Raw genomic sequence first — 18,451 nt, 5'->3', positions numbered from 1 at the left:
CTCAGAGTTTATTGGGCTGATTACAAAAACTTTCATCATTGTGACTGTAAATCATGTCAGTCAAGTCGAGCTTGACCTTGATCATCATGTGTTTTTTTCTTCTTCTTTTGGAGTTGGACACTTGCATATTGCATTGTCTTTTTTCTTATTTTTTCCTCTTTTGGACATTCTCCTTTTCTTTTTGGGGGAGTATTCAAAACGACCTCGCAACGCAAATCACGAATCGCATGACTGTGTTTATACAATTTTTCTTCTTATCGTTTATCGCTCTTCTTGTTTTATTATTCACGGCGAACGAGGTGATGTCTTTGTTTTGGGGCCTGTAGTATTGTTGCTTGCTTGTTTTCTTTTCTGTAATTATTCTCTCTCTCTTTTTTTAATACTGTATAGTATTTATTATTATTACCTTTTTGTGTCAATTTTAATTTGATTGAATACATATTATGACTGGGGGGAAATGAACCAGTTCAAGTTTCAGTTTCGTGGATAGTACTACATGTAGTTCAATGTTATTAGTATTGAAGTGAAGATGTAAATATTGATAGTTGGAAGTCTTGAAAATGAAACATCACATCATCAATGTGCAGCTTCAAATGTCGACATCTACGAGAGCTAAATTACGTGTTCAATCCGTAGTACGCAACATATCCTTTAGGATTTTAACAAGTATAAAGATTTCTTTTAATCTCAGAGTCGTACAAATCATCCATGACATCAATTGATTCTTCCACAATTAGTTTCTCTTTGTCCCATAATCAGATATGGGCAATATTTGAAAGCATATTATGGGGTGGGCTTTTTTTAATCCTTCGATATCACGCCAGGAATGGAGAGTGTCATGTTACATTTGGATAGAGCGGTAGACAAGTAGGAAAAAGAAAACTTTCCAAGAGACGGATGTGTAAGATAGAATGTTGTGAGCCTGTATGATAAGACCCACGTGTCGACGAGAAAGAGAAGAAGGATAGCGGAAGGCACGAATTTGCAACTAACGCGCGGAAAGAGATAGAGATGCCAGGTAAGCGGAGGTTTTTTAAGGAGGACGAGGAGGACAGAAGGGAGAAAATTTTGTTAAGACTGTCCAGTCATGTCACTGGTTTTTAGGTATCGTAAACTCATCGTCAGGAGAAACACTGTCCTAAGACGCCACAAGCAAGTCGAAAAAAGGGGAAAAAGAAAAGAAGAGAAAAGAGAAATAGGAAGAAGAAAATAGAGAGAGAAAAAAGTAATTAACTCCTAGTCGTCACCAAATGTTCGTGTGGTTTCCACAAAATATTCATAAACCATGTCAAGACGACCGGAATTTACTCTTGAGGCTGCTGGCTGCGACGCATCTTCTCGGCTTCAAGATTCTCGTACAACAGGTACAGAGCCTTTTCGTTTGCCTGTGCGCTTCCCATGATTGTGAACATGCGTTCGCCAGTCTCATCATGGGGAGCTTTGGCAATGGAAATGCGAGCTCCGGAGCTCCGGCGAATCTCACTGATCTTGGTACCACCCCGGCCGATGATGCAACCAACCATGTCTGATGGAATGCTGATGTTTTGTGTTTGGATCTCTTCACCTTCGTCCGTAACCAGGGGGAGGTTTCTGTTGGCACCATCTCCGCTGCTGCGACGGTTGTAGCCGCCACTTGGTTCACTGAAATCAGCGCCGTTGCCAGTGCGGTTGTAAGATCGACCACCACCGCCTCCGTACCCGCCGCCAGGTGCGCCGGCATTATTGTTGACCGGGCCAGATCCGCCAAGAGAAACTCGCACCGCTGGGTTGTATAAAACGGTACCCTGACCGCGTTGCCAGTCATCAAGAAGACATTTTCCAATCTCCCAAATGGCCTTTTCGATTCCTTCGGGGGTGCCTTGCACTTCGACAATCCGCTCAGTCGACTGGGGCAGCATCTCTTTCTGCGCAACCATCCGGACACCGGAAGCATCCTGGATGTGCTTGATCTTCAGACCTTGGCGTCCGATAATAGTTCCCATTTGATTGTGAGAAATCAGAAGACGGATAGCTGATACGTATAAAATTAGCAACAATACCACGAAAGATGATCATTTGGATAAACCCACGGTGAGTTCCGTTGTTTTGGACAACCCCGCCCATTCCTACCTGAGGAGCGCCCTCAAGCAAACCCTTGGCGACAATGGAATAGGCCCGAGAACAGCCTTGCAAGCCACCAGTAACAGTGAGAACACGGTCATGAACACCCTGGACGACTTTGCTGACTCCAGCTTTGACGCCGGTCTCATCGCGCAGGTCAGCAACGTTTTTACCGGCCTTTCCGATTATCACACCGGCTTCTTTGGAAGAAACAATGGCGCGAAGGGTAAGTAGCGTCTGTGCATACTCTTCATCGGTCTTTGGCTGGACGTCAAGTTCGCCTTGTTCGTTCAGATTGGCCCGGCCATAGGAATCGGAGAGTCCATCATCGACCTGCATGTCTATCTCATGGGTTTCAGTAGCAGCTGCCATACTGAGATTGCGAGGGTGGAAACTGGAAGGAGCGAAAAAGGAAGGATGTTTGTAGGAGGAGGTGGTGTCCTAAACGTTTGTAGTGAGTAAAATGGCGTAACGAACAATAAAAACACAAATATGCAGAGTCGCGAGAAACAACGAAAAAAATAACAATTCAGCAGCTTACCTAAAACTGTCAAGACAAGTCTTATCGGACAAGGGAGGTCGTGATGACTTGGTGGAAGAGCTGGAAATGGGAGGAGAGGAGAATCACTGTCAACAGAGGGGCACAGTGACGGAAGGCGAGCGGGAGAGTGCGATAGTAGAGAAGAGAGAGAGAGAGAGAGAGAGAGAGAGAGAGATGGAGGAGGAAGAAAGGAGACGAGTGGGAGAGATGGGAGGGAGAGGAGTCGACAAGGGGAGGAGGAGGAGAAAAAGAAGAAGGGGGAGGAGGAGAAGCTGTGTCGAGAGGCAGGTAGACAAGAGGACGAGAGGTGCAGGTATGGCGGCGGCGGTGGTTGAGCGGGAGGAGATAATACCAGTGTTTTGACAGGCCCGGGATGGTATCGCCCGTACGTACCGTGACTCGACCACTCGCCTGCGCGCGGCTTCTGCGCTGGAGAATCCGGACGGGCAGCTGAGAAGGTAATTATTAGAGCAGCGAGCTGAAGTATTACATACAGACATTTAACATTAGCAAAAATAACGGAAACAAATCGAGTTGTGCCATCACGCTGAGTATTGTCGAAGCGTGTATGAAACGTTTGTGACGGTAATTTACACGCTTTACGCACAAAAGACGGCGCTAGGCCGCAATGGGGTGCTGACTAAGTTCTCTGGGGAAAGCTCCTCCATTGGCCGAACCCCGCTTTATACAAGAGGACAAGAGAAAACAAGAAACACCATTATCTCAGCTAATTAGTCTCGAATACCACTTTTTGGGCTTTCATCTTGTCGAAAATGTCATAGCCCTCGACTGCCTCGCCGAGGGGCATTATTTTGTCGGCCATGAACCTGAGGACATTAGTACAGACACAATTGCACGGGGAAAAAAAAAAGAAAATGGCATACCCTAGGAGGTGTTGCTTCTTCTTCAGTACTTCCAAAGCCTGTGGGAAGATTGATCGGACAGGACACCGGCCCATCTGGATCCTAAGATTCTTGCCGTACGCTTCGTTGCCGGTCCAAGGAATCTGCGATGAGAGATATAAGTTTTCAAAAAAACAAATTCAAGAAAACGGCAGTCTTACCTCGGCGTTGTGAACCCCAACACTGCTGATGGTTCCCCATGGGCGCAATAGGTCAAACGCCGTACGCAGGGCTGGGCTTAGCCCAACTACCTCGATGACCACATCGGCACCCCGGCCGTCTGTCAATTCCTTGACCCGTTTGTCAAGTCCCTCGCGGTCGGTTTGGAAGTTCCAGGGTTCGGCCCCCAGCTTCCGGGCTTGCTCGAGACGAGCCGGGACCGAGTCAATTGCCAATAGATGCTTGGGCTTGTACTCGAGAGCATTGATAATAGCAAGAAGCCCAACCGGGCCGCATCCAATTACGACCGCTGTCAGGTCAGACACTTGCTCTCTCGTGTATTCTTTGAATCCATTGCTTGCCGCGAAATATCCCGTGGGAAAGATATCGGCCATCAAGACTAGTAGCTTTTCATCTACTCCCTCAGGAGCTTTGTATAGGGTACCATCTGCCCATGGGACCCTCACCTGACAAGAAGTTAGATCGCAAGTTGTCTAGATAGATTGTGGAGCCAAATACATAGTCGGCTTGACTTCCATCAAGGAGAGGGCAGCCAAATAACAGACACTTTGCACAGCGAGAGGAGTATCCTTGTTTGCAGTAGAAGCACTCTCCACTAAATAGTAACCATGAGCTCGATCAAGTAGTTTTTTTCAATGAAAAACATACCATGAAGTCGTAAAGGGACTGACGACGGTGTCTCCTACTGCCACGCTCTTGACAGCACCTCCCACCGCAACCACTGTGCCAGTGAATTCATGGCCCATGATGAACCCGGCCTTTGAAGGTTGATGGCCACGGAAAACATGAAGCTCACTGTGAGGCTCCTTAGCTTGTTATCCTCTTATGTAAGGAACTAATAGGTCCTGTCTTACCTGCCACAGAGTGCAGTATATTTCACTTTCACAAGGACATCGGTTGGATCCTGTATATGAGGCACTGGTCTTTCTTCCACGGCAACCGAGTACGGGCCATTGAACACCACGGCCTTCATTTTCTCTGGAAGAGCCATTTTGCCCGGTTTCTCGTTCCGTTCGTATGTATGTTCTAATTGCTAAATAGGCAACCGGTTCTATAACAAACTGGCAGGGTTCTCTTGGCTACTTTCCAAATCTGACGTAGTTCCCAACGTCCTTAATTTGTTGAATGTGAAAGTATCAAGCTGAACGGCAAAATAATTTACTGAAGAAGGGCGTGCGGGTCAACTATGAGGGGACTTGGAGCAAAGTGGGGGTTCCCCAAAGTTAATGAATAACCTCGGCGATCTTTGCTACTGGCCGGCAATAATTGCACAAGTGCTACTCAGTGTCTTTGTGGGCTAGTGGCGGTTGGTTGGTTCCGAGTATGGGGATTTGACAGCGTTTGATCCTGTTTTCCAGGCTGCTTGTATCGAGGGCGAAATCCCCGCAACTTGTCAAACACAGAACAATTATATAACCTTACGTCTATCCAATTGAATATAGCCCGTCAATCGGATAATGAAGTATGTGGTTTTTGGACTTCAAAGTTGACCGAACCAGATGGTCTGATACTCGCAAATTATTAGCGTTGGGAGAGATGCTTCGAGTTTTCTTCCCAGAACCGCCTGCAGTCCGTATGACCCCAATGCTCTGTCCACCAGTCCCCGAAGCTGTCCTGGATATCCTCGTCGATCTTGGGTAGTCGCTCGTCTCGTTTGAGTCCACACAAGGCACATGCATGAGAAGCTTTGAGCGCCCCATCTTCTGGACTCGCTGTATCGACTCGGGTTTTGTCCGCAACCACAGGTATTGGTCGCCCACCAGACGACTGAATAAATGAATTGAAGGAAGCAGTATTATTGCGCCAAGATTCAATAACAGTCACAACTTCTTGCTCCTCTTTGATATTTTCACCTTTACTCACCGAGCTCAATTTCATCCCACTGGTCTTTCCAGACCCCGCCGGTCCAATTTTCATACTTTGGCTCAATCTTGTATCTCTTTTCCATCTTTGTGAACGACCTGCGACGACGCGAGAAGTTGCTTTGAGGGTAGACACCAAAGATGTAATAAGGTCCTGGCTAGGCGCTGCGGATTTCCGTTTACTCTGGTTGACTTGCTCACGAAAGCTTTCTAGGACGGAAGGGAAGACCTGCAAGATGACAGAAGGAGGAGGGATGTTGGTAGGGCGCACATTAACTTCCGATATCGAGCTTTTTTTGTAATGATTTAATATATTTGTATTGCTCTGTTTTGGCTTGCTTGCAGTAACTTCCTTCGCCTGTGGTTTTTTTGATTCTTCGTGGCCATCCTTGAAGTCATCCCATTCCCCGAAGAAATCATCTTCTGGAGAAACCTTTGGAGTTGCCCGAGGAGCTGGGGTACTCCGACTAACCTTTGCTTGGGGGGTCGCTAGCGATGGTAATTTACGTGGACCGTGGTTGGGAACCGGGGCTTGCTTCTTCAATGGAAGACTGTCATCTAATGAAAGGAGGTCAAAAGGGGCTGTTGGTTTTGACGCTGTTCGGTTTGCCTTCACACTGGAAGCGACTGAAGCCTGATTGCCACTATCAAGGTCCAATAACTGATTGCTCGCGGTATTCTGAGCGGCCTCAAATTCACCCCAATCGTCTTTGTCTGCAGCTGTTTCTTCCAGAGCAGCGTCGAATAGCACTTCTCCGCCTGGCTCGCTCGGAAGCCACAGGTCTTCTTTGGACGTGTCAAAATAGCTAGCGTTTTGGTTAGACCGATTGTACGCCGCAGGTTCTGATGCGGTCACATGAAAATCTTGCTGAGCGGTGTGAGTAGGCTCAGGGCTCACAAACGAGTCAAAATCATCGTCATCGAAAGAATTAACCGGCTCAAGTTGTGAAGCCTTGTTGTTGTTGTTGTTATTGCTGCTGTCTGCATGGCTATGAGAGTCTGCAGGAGTCACGCCTGTTCCAAAGGCGGCGAGCAGATCGGCAGACATGATAGGCAGAGTGTGTCTATCCCAAGTCTGTAGGAGCTGGAATGGCGAAGGAAGAGGGGCTTCGCTACAGTCTAGCACAACTCGTAGAAACACGACGGAAAAAGGCAGGAGCCGGTCCGGCGTGGCGTTGGAGTGGGCCGGCCGGAGCTCCACCGAAGGCGTATCCACCCCGCGTCACTTGTCCCTCGCATCGTCGCGCTGTTTTGGCTGTTGTCGTTTGAGTCAATTCAATTGTGCGGGCTATACGGAATATACAGCTTGTCCATGTGGATATGCCATGAAAACCGTTGAAGAAGCTAGGTTAGTTACTAGGCTCGCCCGCGATCTCGAATGGCGCCGCCGATGGCTGACCTCGTCCTTCGTCTAGACGGAGATGGGAGATCCTCTCTCGTCATGGCAAAAGCACAAGCGATCTGAGGCAGGCGGTTATAAAAGAAGAATCCGGAAACCCCTGTGAAGATGGCCTCAGATCAGTGTTCTGGAAGGTGAGACTTCTCGTCCAACTCTGAAATCCGCTCTAATCCTCACAACGGACCTAGGCCTTCTTGCTTTGTGACAACCTCGACCAGCTGGAATGGAAACACCGGTTATCTGATACACGCAGCGCATACGAGTCTTTGAGGGACCATTTTCTGAAGTATATACACCACCCAGATGATCTGGAATCTACGGTGGACCCTCTAGCTGAGGATGACGAGGTATATTACCTAGCTTTGAAGAGCCCCGAGTGTGATATCTGCGTCTGACCATGTTCTACGTTGCAGTCTCCTTGGCAGGCTCTCCGCCGCGATGAAGGAATCAGGGCGGAAATATACCAAGATGTGGAAAGATGTTTGCAGGAAAATTATTTCTTCCGAGAACCAACCACAAAATCCATGATGCTAGATATTTTGTTTATTTACTCGAAACTGAACCCGGACCTTGGCTATCGACAAGGGATGCATGAGTTACTTGCTCCAGTTCTGTGGGTTGTCGAGCGCGATGCGATCGATCTGAAGCACCGGAACACGAATCATACGGGCGAAAGCGATGCCTTGTTGCAGATGCTGGATTCAAAATACGTCGAACATGATTCTTTCAGCCTATTCTGCAGTATTATGCAAATTGCACGGCCATTTTATGAGCACGCCGACGAAAAGACGGTCAACGGCCATGCGGAAATTGCGCCTATAGTTCGACTCTGTCAACGCATCCACGACGAGCTTCTTATGAACGCGGATCATGAGCTGGCCTCATACTTGAACTCTATTGAAATTCTGCCGCAGATATTCTTGACGTGCGTATTGATGTCCACATTGCAATCATCTGACTTAATAGTACGTACTCACATTTTCACTAGTCGGTGGATACGCTTGTTATTTGGCCGAGAATTTTCCTTCGAAGACACCCTTCTCATGTGGGACGTGCTTTTTGCAAACGGATTAAGGGTTACCTTAATAAACAACATTTGCGTTGCAATGCTTCTTCGAGTTCGATGGCAGCGTAAGTTGAAAGTTCCCATTCTGTCTAAGCTTCTGGATAGCGCTCAGTTATTTCACCAGTACTTCAATCGGACTATTCATCTGCTCTGACCCTATTATTGCGCTATCCCGCTCTTCAAAAGCATGGGCCTACGACTTTAGTACACGATGCGCTATTCCTAGAGCAAGATCCCAATCCCGCACGCGGAGCGTTTCTTGTCTCAAAGTATTCAAATCGCCCCCCAGATCTTACAAAGCAACCGCTACAACACCGTTTGAGGGCGACATCTTCCAAACGGAATCACGTTCGTGGCGATTCTTTCGATGAAAGTCAAGCAAGCTCCCCGGGTCGATCGCCTGCGAGAAATAGCCAGCGAAGCCTCGAAATGTTATTTCAGGACGTTTCGGAAGGACTCCAACGTCGGACGGAAAACTGGGGTGTTGCCAAAGCTGTCCGTGGGGCTGTCACTGAGGCCAGGCGAAACATGACCAATGTAGAAAGTGGAGGGGTTCCGTCTTTACGACCTTGGTACAGTAGCCCCCGATTTGGGACCCCAGCGCTTGGACAGTCCAAAGACTCGGATCCAGTGAACTCAGCCAAGCAGCCGGCCTTCCTGGAAAAGGGAGAGGGAGACCCTGAACTAGCACAACTTTTGAAAACTGCACTCGATGATTTGGATGTTGTAAAAGGGGCGACAGCGATCTTTGAACCTCGGATAGCCGATGCTCTTCAAGGGGCCTATGAGAAAATCCAATGCGCGCGGTCCAAGGTTCAAACTCCGCAGCCTCAAGTTATAGCAGCGCCTGCGACAGATAGTGATGCAACTTCCGAGCAGCAACAAGAATCTGAGGCTGTTGAGGAGCAAGATGACAGTCCCTTGCCCGAGGAACCACGTGCAGAGCTATCAGAAGAGAAACAAAGCCCTACGGAGGATTCTGCTATGCCCACACAGGGGCCTCTCATATCGAAGGTGTCTGAAGACCCCGGGATAGTTAAGACTGTCGAAGCTCCAAGTGTAGCTCCTCTGCCACCGCGACCGGCTACGTCCTCTCCGGGAGTACGGGCACCGTTGGCAGACTCGGAATTCTCATGGATGCTGGGTGAGCATACCCACCGGTCCACCTTTGTCAGTTCAGCCTCGCTTCCTCCAGATCAGAGGAGACACAGCGAGTCGCGCTCCAAAAGCCCTCTCTTCGGCGACGCTCGAGACCAGGCTCGCGAAGGTTGTACGGACGACGAAGACGGCTTGTCCTTGAACAGTTTTACGTAGCCAACGTGTGTGACTCATCCGCCTGAGGACGCCTTCTTGTTCTGGCTGGCCACATGACGCCTCCTTCGTCCATGATACGGGCGACAGCGCCACCGTGTGGTTGCCGAACGCATGATGTATTTGAATGAAACACGGCTACGGGCATATCATGTTATTTAAGTCGGGCTGTTACTGTTCCGGCCGTGGCCTATACTTGAAGCGTTAAATATTGATTTTTGCAAAACCTAGACTATTGTGTTTATTATTGTTGTTGATAGCTGTGTAATTCGCATGCGGTGATCAAATCCCCACCAATCAGGTAGATATCAACCCAACCGACAATAATAAATGATGTCTCGAGAATTACTGCACGTCAATCATTGACGCGTATTGCATTACTATTGCCAAGTGATTATTGCTATTTTGTTATTATTGTTATTTCCTATTGACAGCAGCGCAGGGTCAGCAGGAGGGGGGCGCTTAGTGCTGCGAACGGCGAGAGGCTCCACCAGCCGGGCAGAAGAAAGCCACGAGCTGGCGCTTTGCGCTTTATTGTTTCTTGACACCTCCCTTTCGTGTCTTGACTGACTTCTCCCCCCTCACTCTCTCTCTTCTCTCCCATCTACTTGTCTCTCGTGCATTAGATGGATGCTCAGCGCTCGGATTCGCATGCCCTTTCTTTTCATCTTTCAACACCGTCTTCGATAGCCTCAGGCGCTGTGCACCACTGACTGTCCGTTTCAACCCCTCGTGTGTTTCTTGCCCGAGAGGCAGAGCGCTTCTTTGACCACTCGACATATCGTGTCCTCCCCTCCCCAAGGACGAAGCATTAATTAATTACTCCGTGCGGCGATCGACCTGTAATTAGTTACGGTCCAGTTCCGAGACTGCCAGTGCGACGCTTGGCGGTAAGTAAAGCCCTTCTTCTCCCCCGCCATCCACCAGCATCATCTTTCTCTCGACCCGCCACAGCGGCGGCTGTTGCCTATCACGCGATTGTCTCTGAGAGCTGCTTCTGATAGTGCGAGACCAGTCCCTCTAAAGAGAGCAAGAAACAATATCCAACTCGGTTTTCTTGTTGGTTTCCAGCTGCCTCCCGGGCGGGGCGATAGATCGCCCTCTAAATTTGAAACTCATCCCAAAACAGACAGCGGAACAAAAAAAAAAAAAAACTTACAAGACCACCGTGAAAATTAGAGCATCCCCCATGCAGAACACAATTTCAACGCAAAAAGCTTGGTAGTTTGACTCTGTGGAGCTTGTCTCCGGGCTTTTGTCTCTCTCCAGTTTGTAAGGGGCTTCTTGAACAGACAAGAATGACCGGACGCGAGAGACACCACGATGGTCGGTCAATCCCCTCCTCGCAGTTCTTTTTATGTTCAAGCCCTCGCACTGCAGGTTTTTCTTCTTTTTTTCTTCCTGCCAATTTGTATCGTTTTTTTTTTTTTTTTAAGATTGGTCCGATAAGATAGCGCGTATCGGCAAGACGCCCATTGATTGATTGATCGATCGGTTGGCATTGTGGCGTACATATCTAGCATTCCCAAAAGCATCCCCATCCATGATGTTGCCTAATGCGAGAGAATCCGCGCTGACTGTCAAGGAAAATCAATAGGAGATCTTAGTCCCCTTTCATCGCCCGTACTCGGTGCGCTCTCGAGCTCACCGGAGCAGACAACACGCACTGACGGAAATCTTTCCATTCCGTCATCCGGAGAGCCGCTGAGGCTGTCCATGGACAACTCGGTCTCCTCTGATTATGACCACCTGCCAAGGTATGAGTCGTCGCGTCGTTGAGAGAAAAAGAAGAAGAAAGAAGAAGAGACCTTCAGACTACTGTCGTAAAAAAAAGAAAAGAAAAGAATCTGATACTGGCTTCACTTAGATCCCCCTTACTTGAACATGACTCCGGTCTCGGCCTATCCGGGCTCGATCGTATACGACAGCAGCCTCTGTCCCGAGTGTTCACGCTCCCTAACCCCTCTACCTCGTCTATCGGACAACCAAACTCGCCCCCGACGCGCTCAGGCGCATCATCGAGAGCTACATCGGTATACGTTCCCTCGGGTGCGGCAATACCCCCGTTTGAGGATTTGCATCGGTTTCCGTCAGAATCCCTCCATTCGTTTTCTTTCGCTCAGCAATCGGACGAATTGCTCCACTCGCGCCACAATATCCTGAAGCGGTCGATTGATTTCATGAAGGATCGGTTTGGCTGGGCCGGCAACAGTCCTGGAGTCGCCAATGCGCAGGCTCGCATCAGTGGAGAGAGCGACTTCCAGAATATGGTAGATCTCTTGTCCAAAGCAAACGTGTTTGACAAGGAATCTCAAGGTCGCCAATTCTCTAATTTCCACGGACCACTGACCGGTCCGCCCGAGGCCGACAATGTTTTCGATAAATCGTTTCAGATCCAAGGATCAAGCGCCGAGAGCCACGGCCCGTTTCCCGACTATGTTGACACGGCTATCGACGACAATCAGCTGCTGAGCCCTATGCCGGACGATAATATTTATTCCCGGAAACGAGATCTGATGTCTGCACCCACCTCTAGACGGGTTAGCTTGAAACGCACGTACACGGATCTGAGCACGGTATCCTTGCAAACCAAGCTCATGGAAACACTGGCACAACCCTACGGTGTTGCTGATTCGCTGTCTTCGTCCGGTTTTAGTGCTCTAGGACTCGGCGTTGGTCCGGCGCTACATACACATAGCAGCAAATGGAACCCAGTCTCCCAGGCGGTTTTCAGAACGGAAGCCAAGGCGCCATGGACGATTATTTCAGCAAATGATCTTGCCTGCTTGGTTTTCGGGGTTACGCAATCTGAAGTAAGGAAGCTGAGCATACTGGAAGTAGTCCAGGAGGAGCGCCGGGCATGGCTGGAATCGAAGCTTCAAGACCCTACCACCGATGCCACAGCAAAATTTCCGAATGCCTCAGGAAAGTCCCGATTCAACATGTCCAAGCCGATGGGCATGGGCAATGGAGTCACAGCACAACTGCTAAATAAACCATCGTCGCGGCAAAAGGCCATTCGCCGGGCTCAAACAGACGATGGTTACGGGTCTAGCACGCGGAACCCTAGAAAGTCGAATCATGCGGCAACTAAATCTCGAGGGGTCCTGCTCTGTGGTGATGTTGTACCAATTCGAAAGCGCAATGGATCGACGGGATCGGCTAGCTTGTGGGTCATGGAAAAACGTGGAGGGCTCATTTGGGTGCTAGAAGAAATCACCGAAAATGTGGCTTATGTGACCTATGATAACAGTGGACATATCACAGAGCTAGAAGGCGATACCGACCAGATCTGGGGCAAAGGCTTTGCCCAAGTTGGCTCATTGATAAACGACCTGCTTCCCAACATACCCAAGGAATGCCTTCCTGATGACTCCGGGAAAGGGGTGGAGAAAGTGGTTGAATCCAAGTATTTCGGAGCACGCGGTGCTGGCACAAATTGCGTTCCCACTACGGTGATGAAGAACCCAAAAGGCACGCCGCGGTCATTACGCATCTCAAGTTTTCCGCATGTGGCCGGCATGATGGTGCTGTCTTCATCCACCCTTAACGTCATTAGCTCGAACTCCGTCTTCTCGTCGGCTCTGTTTGGCCAAGAACGACCAGAAGGGCATCATATCTCGGAGCTCATTCCGGATTTCGAAGGTTTCCTCAAGACGTTGACAGAAGAAGACAAAGTGACTCTAGCTGATGGCATGGTTATCCCGGAACACAGTTTCCGGCGCGCGCGAGGTCTGTTTGTACTCCGGGACAACAAAGCCAACGCAGCTTCAATATTCCTTGAGCCGGACGGTCTTCCAGCCAGACACCGGGATGGAACTCGACTCTCTGTCGATGTGCAGATGCGAATCGTTCGAAGCGAAACTGTCTTTCCCGATACTCGGAAGCAAGAAGAGGAGAGTTCTAAAGCACATAAGGATGATGATAGCGACGACGAGGATGATGAGGCGGCTGACACGATTGCCGTGACTGAGATTGTCTATGCCCTCTGGATCACTTACTCTAGACAGATCCATGCCGGACATCATAACGCTTTCTCAGTCGGTAACTCGACAGTAGAAGAGGCTAGCTTAACGCCTCAGCCTCGGTGTGGACAACGGACGCCCTCACCACCGCCGTCATTGCCATCTCACTCCAACACACCATCCCTGGACAACAAAACCCCCCTTTCGCTGCTGAGTGAGAAGCTGAATGAAGCTGCATCCACACCGCTGGCAGATCGAACTGCACAAAAAGCGGCCGAGGCGAACCGGGGCTTGGTGTCGAAAGAACCAGCTAAAAAGCGGACGATTTCGGAATACGTCATTCTGGAGGAAATGGGCCAGGGAGCCTATGGGCAAGTGAAGCTGGCGCGGTTAAAAAAGACCCCATCGAAGAAGATGGTGTTGAAGTACGTGACAAAGAAACGGATTCTCGTGGACACATGGACACGCGATCGCCGACTGGGTACGGTGCCGCTGGAGATCCATGTCCTGGACTATCTGCGGCGGGACGGGTTCAAGCACCCGAATATCGTCGAGATGGAAGGGTTCTTTGAGGACGAGATCAATTACTACATCGAGATGGTACCGCACGGGCTTCCGGGCATGGATTTGTTTGACTATATCGAGCTGAGGGCCAACATGGACGAAGGGGAATGCCGGAACATCTTCCGACAAGTGGTGGATGCCATCCACCATCTCCACACCAAGGCGCTAGTTGTACACCGCGATATCAAAGATGAAAACGTCGTTCTGGACGGGGATGGGCGGATCAAACTGATTGATTTTGGAAGTGCGGCCTACATTAAGAATGGGCCGTTTGATGTGTTTGTGGGAACCATCGGTGAGTTTTTGTCTCTCTCTCTCTCTCTCTCTCACCCGAAATATCTAACAAGTTCCAGATTATGCAGCCCCGGAGGTGCTCCAGGGCAAGTCGTACCGCGGCAAGGAACAAGACGTGTGGGCACTGGGAATTCTCTTGTACACGATCGTCTATAAAGAAAACCCGTTCTACAACATTGACGAAATCCTTGACCACCCGCTGCGCGTCCCATTTCTGCCTTTCTCCGAAGACTGCATTGACCTCGTTCGCAAGATGCTAGATCGAGACGTCGACAATCGACTTACGATCTCGGAAGTTGTTGAGCACCCCTGGATGACGGCATCCTGAAGAAGAAAAAGAAAAAGAAAATACGCAGCGTTCTCACGCATATACATTTTTTTTTTTTAATACTACATTTCAAAAACACTTTTTTTTTTATGATTGTTTATTATTTTATTGTTTTCGTCGGAAATTACTGACACGTTTGATGACGGTCTGTTGTTTATGCACGAATAACTTGATGAAAAAAGGACAGGAAAATACTTGACTTGATGACCAGGGGAATAACGAAGAAAATCGCAAGGAACATGAAACAACGAAAATGAAAATGACCAAAAAAAAGGGGTACTTTCTTATTTGGATAGAGAAGCATGTACGCAAGATACCCATTAGCCTCTCGCTATTATTATTTCGTTTATTCTTTATTTATTTATATATATATATATATATATATATTAAAAAAGATTGTATTTTCCGGACTGTCGAAACAACAATGAACTAAGTGACTAGTCTTGAAAATAATACAGACAGATTCGAAACCTCCTTCACCTTTTTACATACTCTCTCTTTTAATTGCTCCACTGCCAAGCCGCTATTTTGGGCACAGTATTTTTCAACGTTTCACTCGTCACGTTTTGTTTTGGTTGTAACGTATCTTATAACACTAAACCCTTATAGGTTATTTTAACTGTTCACTCTTGTCTGTTTTGTAATTTACAAGACAAAACATGAACGAATTAAAGATGTTTAAAATACGCACAGTATGAAGCTAGCCACTTATAGTATAGAGCAATAAACTTGCCCCACCGCCAAGACGTGCTAGATTTTTTTCATTGTGTAATTATTTTCGTGGTCGAATCAATCTTGAAATGACGATTTGATTACAATACCTTATGACCTGTCCAAGGCTGGATTGTGTTCACTTTCGTGCATATATTAGTGATATCTTATTCTCCCCGATTCTACCACCCTGCTTTGAAACTGGCCAATTTACTTGATTCAGTCGCGCGCTATCGCATCACAAACGTTAACAGGTGGCAAAATCTGAGGAATGTAAAATAAGATCATATGTAGGGCGGCTAGTGTGCTGGAGCACTGATTGTGGAGAAATACACTCCTTTCAAGAAAACACAATGCCACCCTTCACCGCCTTGGGTCAAAATCCAACCCCGCTTCTAGGCTGTTTTGTCCCACGCTATTTCGAAGCTACCATTAATAGACATTTGAGCCCTTGATCCGACGACACAACTCAACCAGAATGCAGTATTATGTCCCAGTTTCTATCTACCCGTTTGGCATCATGTGCTTTCTAGCTTGGCCGGGACGGATCATACGAGTCAGCCATAACGGCTCAGAATAGTCGCATGGTAATTATGGCCTCATATTATGTTAAATTAAATAGTTTTCACTAACGAAAATGGAAGACTGCATCTGGACTTGAGCATGACAGTGTCATCATGAACGCAGATAATCTTTTCTCGTATAAAGACCTCTAGAACCAAGTGCTCTATTTTAATGAACAGGTTACTGTATTAAGCCAGATGCTCCATCTAGAACCGTTCACAAGGCGGCTTATAGAGTAAATCTGTACTGGTCGAGACAGCCAAATTTGTAGGGCTTGAGTATCCAGTTCACCCACCACTTCACTCGTCGATATATTATAGTGTATTTGTTTTCAGTATTTTAAAAAGTCAACTGAGTAGAATGATATCATCCAGTGATTGTGATTCTGCCTCCGACAATTTCTTAAAACTAATGTGCAATAATGGTGACATTGCGATTATATAACATAGCGCATAGCTGTTTGCGGGTTTTTAGCTGATCAACTGACTAGAATGATATCATTTAGTGATTCTAGACTGCTTACGCTCAAGCTTTAGCAATGCTTGACTGCTAATTCCATGGGTATCAAGGACAAGAAAGTTGTGACCACGATCATGCAACAGACTCCGGTACATCAAGATACCGTTTTCATTTCTGGACTACACTCTGTTGTCAATATTGATATCCGTGAGGGCTTCCGGAGTGTGGTGCCGTGTCGTAGCTTGGCAGGGTGACAACGGAAACGTCCAAGGCGGTCTTGTAGTTCCCCGTCATATGTTCTTTATTTTCCGGTGCGAACCACGGACGAATCGGTAAAAGATTTTTGATGATTCCTGTTGCAGTCGTTTGAGCTGTGAAGCCGGCCCAGGGTTCTAGTGGGCTGAGGATCCCCCAGAACGGTCTGCCGATCTCAACATCACCAGTTGAGTTGCTCTCGGTATTGTAAACCTGGTTAGGATCAAGCCGCTCCACATGGCCTGGCTGGAGTTGCCAGATAGCCCAAAGCCGATCGACATTTGAATGCAGAAGAAACACGAACGGGTCTCGAAAGGAGATGTGGGGATTGCCGAGATTCCCCCCAATATAACCGTGTGCCTGGTTATGAGCACGCTCAATGAGAGCTCTGAATTGTTCCGAGGTATTTGCATTCAATATATCTTCATCTTTCGGCCACCGTGGACCTCCTACTGCCGGTCTACCAGCTGATTTGCCTCTGGTCAAGGTCTTAGGAGGATCCGCGGGATTAAAATTCGAAGGGTATCTCCAAGTAGATGTATCATTTGGGCCAGGTTTATCGATTGAGAAAATGGGGGGTATCGCTGCCATCTACGGGGTCAGGGTCGGATGGGTTGACCAAGTAGAAGCCTGCCGACAAGAGTGGCTCACCGACCGAACCTTCGTTCACGGTGTCATCAGCGTTCCCCATGAAATCAGCATCAAAAAGGTTGACAACGCCGCCTTGGCCATCAGAAATGGCGGATGGATCGCAGTTCCAGTCCCAATAGTGCAGCGACAACTCCGAATGGATCGTTCGGAGCAGGGATTCATAGCGGTTGCACATCTCCCGATGCCACGAAATGAAGCCCGGACAGTTGTGTACGTGGGAGCTTTGGTGAATATCATCCTGTTTAAACCAGTATGAGACATGACCGGCAGGGAAATCAGTTTTAGAACTAGTGAGGTTGTATTGAATCCTATTCAATTGTTTCACTGCGTCAATGAACAGATCACGTTCTTCTTTGCTGACTGTCGCAATGTTGCGACGAATTCCGTCACCGAGTACCATGGTATAAATTCGTGCTGGATTGCTGCACTTTCCGTGTGAGAAATCAGACGCTCGCCTTGTGCGCAGGTAGAAAATAAGCTGATGGACGGGTTTGTTTGTTGGGGAGCGTTGCTGGTGTGTGCTGAATGGGAAAGGTTGAAAATGACGGGCTTGCCGGACGTAGAGGTGTAATTTATAGATTTTCTACAGTTGGGCATCCAAGCTTGTACTGGTCGCATGCTTAGCTGTGGATACACTCTACCGCCCTTAATCTCATGATGATGTGGCTAGTAGCTAGCAGCCCCAGCAATACTGAATGCTCTAGGGGGCGTGTATTGACCCCAGAGAGCAGGACCAAAGGGCTACCGGCCGTTTCAGGAAAACGAGCCGTATCTCGGACCGGACACACCCAGAAAGTTTACAAGGTAAGCTTTAAAGCTATCGATGGATCCAGAGGAGGCCCAGAGGGTGGCCATGGGGTTACCGACCGCATCCCATTCTACATCTGGTTCACTATAAATGCCTATTAAGTCAGGATGAGGCGAATCTTTCTAAGGATGGGATTACTGAACGAGCCTGTAATTCCAGAATATGAAAGTGCATATTCGGTTGGAGGGAATTGCTGGGACTTTGTGAGAGCTCTCATAAAACAAAGATACTTAAAGCGCCAACGGCCGTTCGCGGGCGGACCAAACCTAGCAACAGTGAATAATATCTTTCACATTCCTATGACGAGAATAATCCACAGAACCTCTCCCTTAATAAAGACTGATTGCTAAGGCTTTGGTCCCCGTAGTTAGCTATATATTAGATATGTACAGAGACCGGTCTCCGGACTCGACTTTCATTGGACGTATAAGGTTTGATTATCAAAGACATCTGAGATCAACTTATAAATTGCAAATACTCCATAGTAATCC

General features: G+C 48.1%; 5 protein-coding genes across 5 annotated transcripts; 2 read left to right on the top strand and 3 right to left on the bottom strand.

The window, feature by feature from the left end:
* Positions 1-1,304: 1,304 nt before the first annotated feature.
* On the bottom strand, positions 1,305-4,714 carry TRUGW13939_03681 (uncharacterized protein; the record flags this gene model as incomplete). The annotated part of the gene is made up of 8 exons (XM_035486861.1): positions 1,305-2,011; positions 2,070-2,541; positions 3,387-3,468; positions 3,526-3,647; positions 3,705-4,169; positions 4,222-4,318; positions 4,372-4,518; positions 4,578-4,714. The coding sequence occupies 8 exons, from the start codon at positions 4,712-4,714 to the stop codon at positions 1,305-1,307; spliced, it is 2,229 nt and encodes a 742-aa protein (XP_035342754.1).
* A 530-nt stretch (positions 4,715-5,244) lies between these two features.
* On the bottom strand, positions 5,245-6,633 carry TRUGW13939_03680 (uncharacterized protein; the record flags this gene model as incomplete). Its single annotated transcript, XM_035486860.1, has 1 exon — positions 5,245-6,633. The coding sequence occupies one exon, from the start codon at positions 6,631-6,633 to the stop codon at positions 5,245-5,247; it is 1,389 nt and encodes a 462-aa protein (XP_035342753.1).
* A 277-nt stretch (positions 6,634-6,910) lies between these two features.
* Positions 6,911-9,364, top strand: TRUGW13939_03679 (uncharacterized protein; the record flags this gene model as incomplete). The annotated part of the gene is made up of 6 exons (XM_035486859.1): positions 6,911-6,933; positions 7,001-7,118; positions 7,173-7,331; positions 7,398-7,909; positions 7,973-8,115; positions 8,175-9,364. 6 exons carry the CDS (start codon positions 6,911-6,913, stop codon positions 9,362-9,364), a joined length of 2,145 nt encoding a protein of 714 aa, XP_035342752.1.
* Positions 9,365-11,077: 1,713 nt separating this feature from the next.
* Positions 11,078-14,512, top strand: TRUGW13939_03678 (uncharacterized protein; the record flags this gene model as incomplete). The annotated part of the gene is made up of 3 exons (XM_035486858.1): positions 11,078-11,118; positions 11,229-14,185; positions 14,244-14,512. 3 exons carry the CDS (start codon positions 11,078-11,080, stop codon positions 14,510-14,512), a joined length of 3,267 nt encoding a protein of 1,088 aa, XP_035342751.1.
* Positions 14,513-16,438: 1,926 nt separating this feature from the next.
* TRUGW13939_03677 (uncharacterized protein) lies at positions 16,439-17,552 on the bottom strand (the record flags this gene model as incomplete). The annotated part of the gene is made up of 2 exons (XM_035486857.1): positions 16,439-17,092; positions 17,157-17,552. The coding sequence occupies 2 exons, from the start codon at positions 17,550-17,552 to the stop codon at positions 16,439-16,441; spliced, it is 1,050 nt and encodes a 349-aa protein (XP_035342750.1).
* Positions 17,553-18,451: the final 899 nt, after the last annotated feature.

Source organism: Talaromyces rugulosus, chromosome II, assembly GCF_013368755.1.
Source record: "Talaromyces rugulosus chromosome II, complete sequence".
NCBI classification, from domain to species: Eukaryota; Fungi; Ascomycota; class Eurotiomycetes; order Eurotiales; family Trichocomaceae; genus Talaromyces; species Talaromyces rugulosus.
The sequence above is the reverse complement of the archived record's forward strand: the minus strand, read 5'-3'. Positions and strand labels throughout refer to the sequence as shown.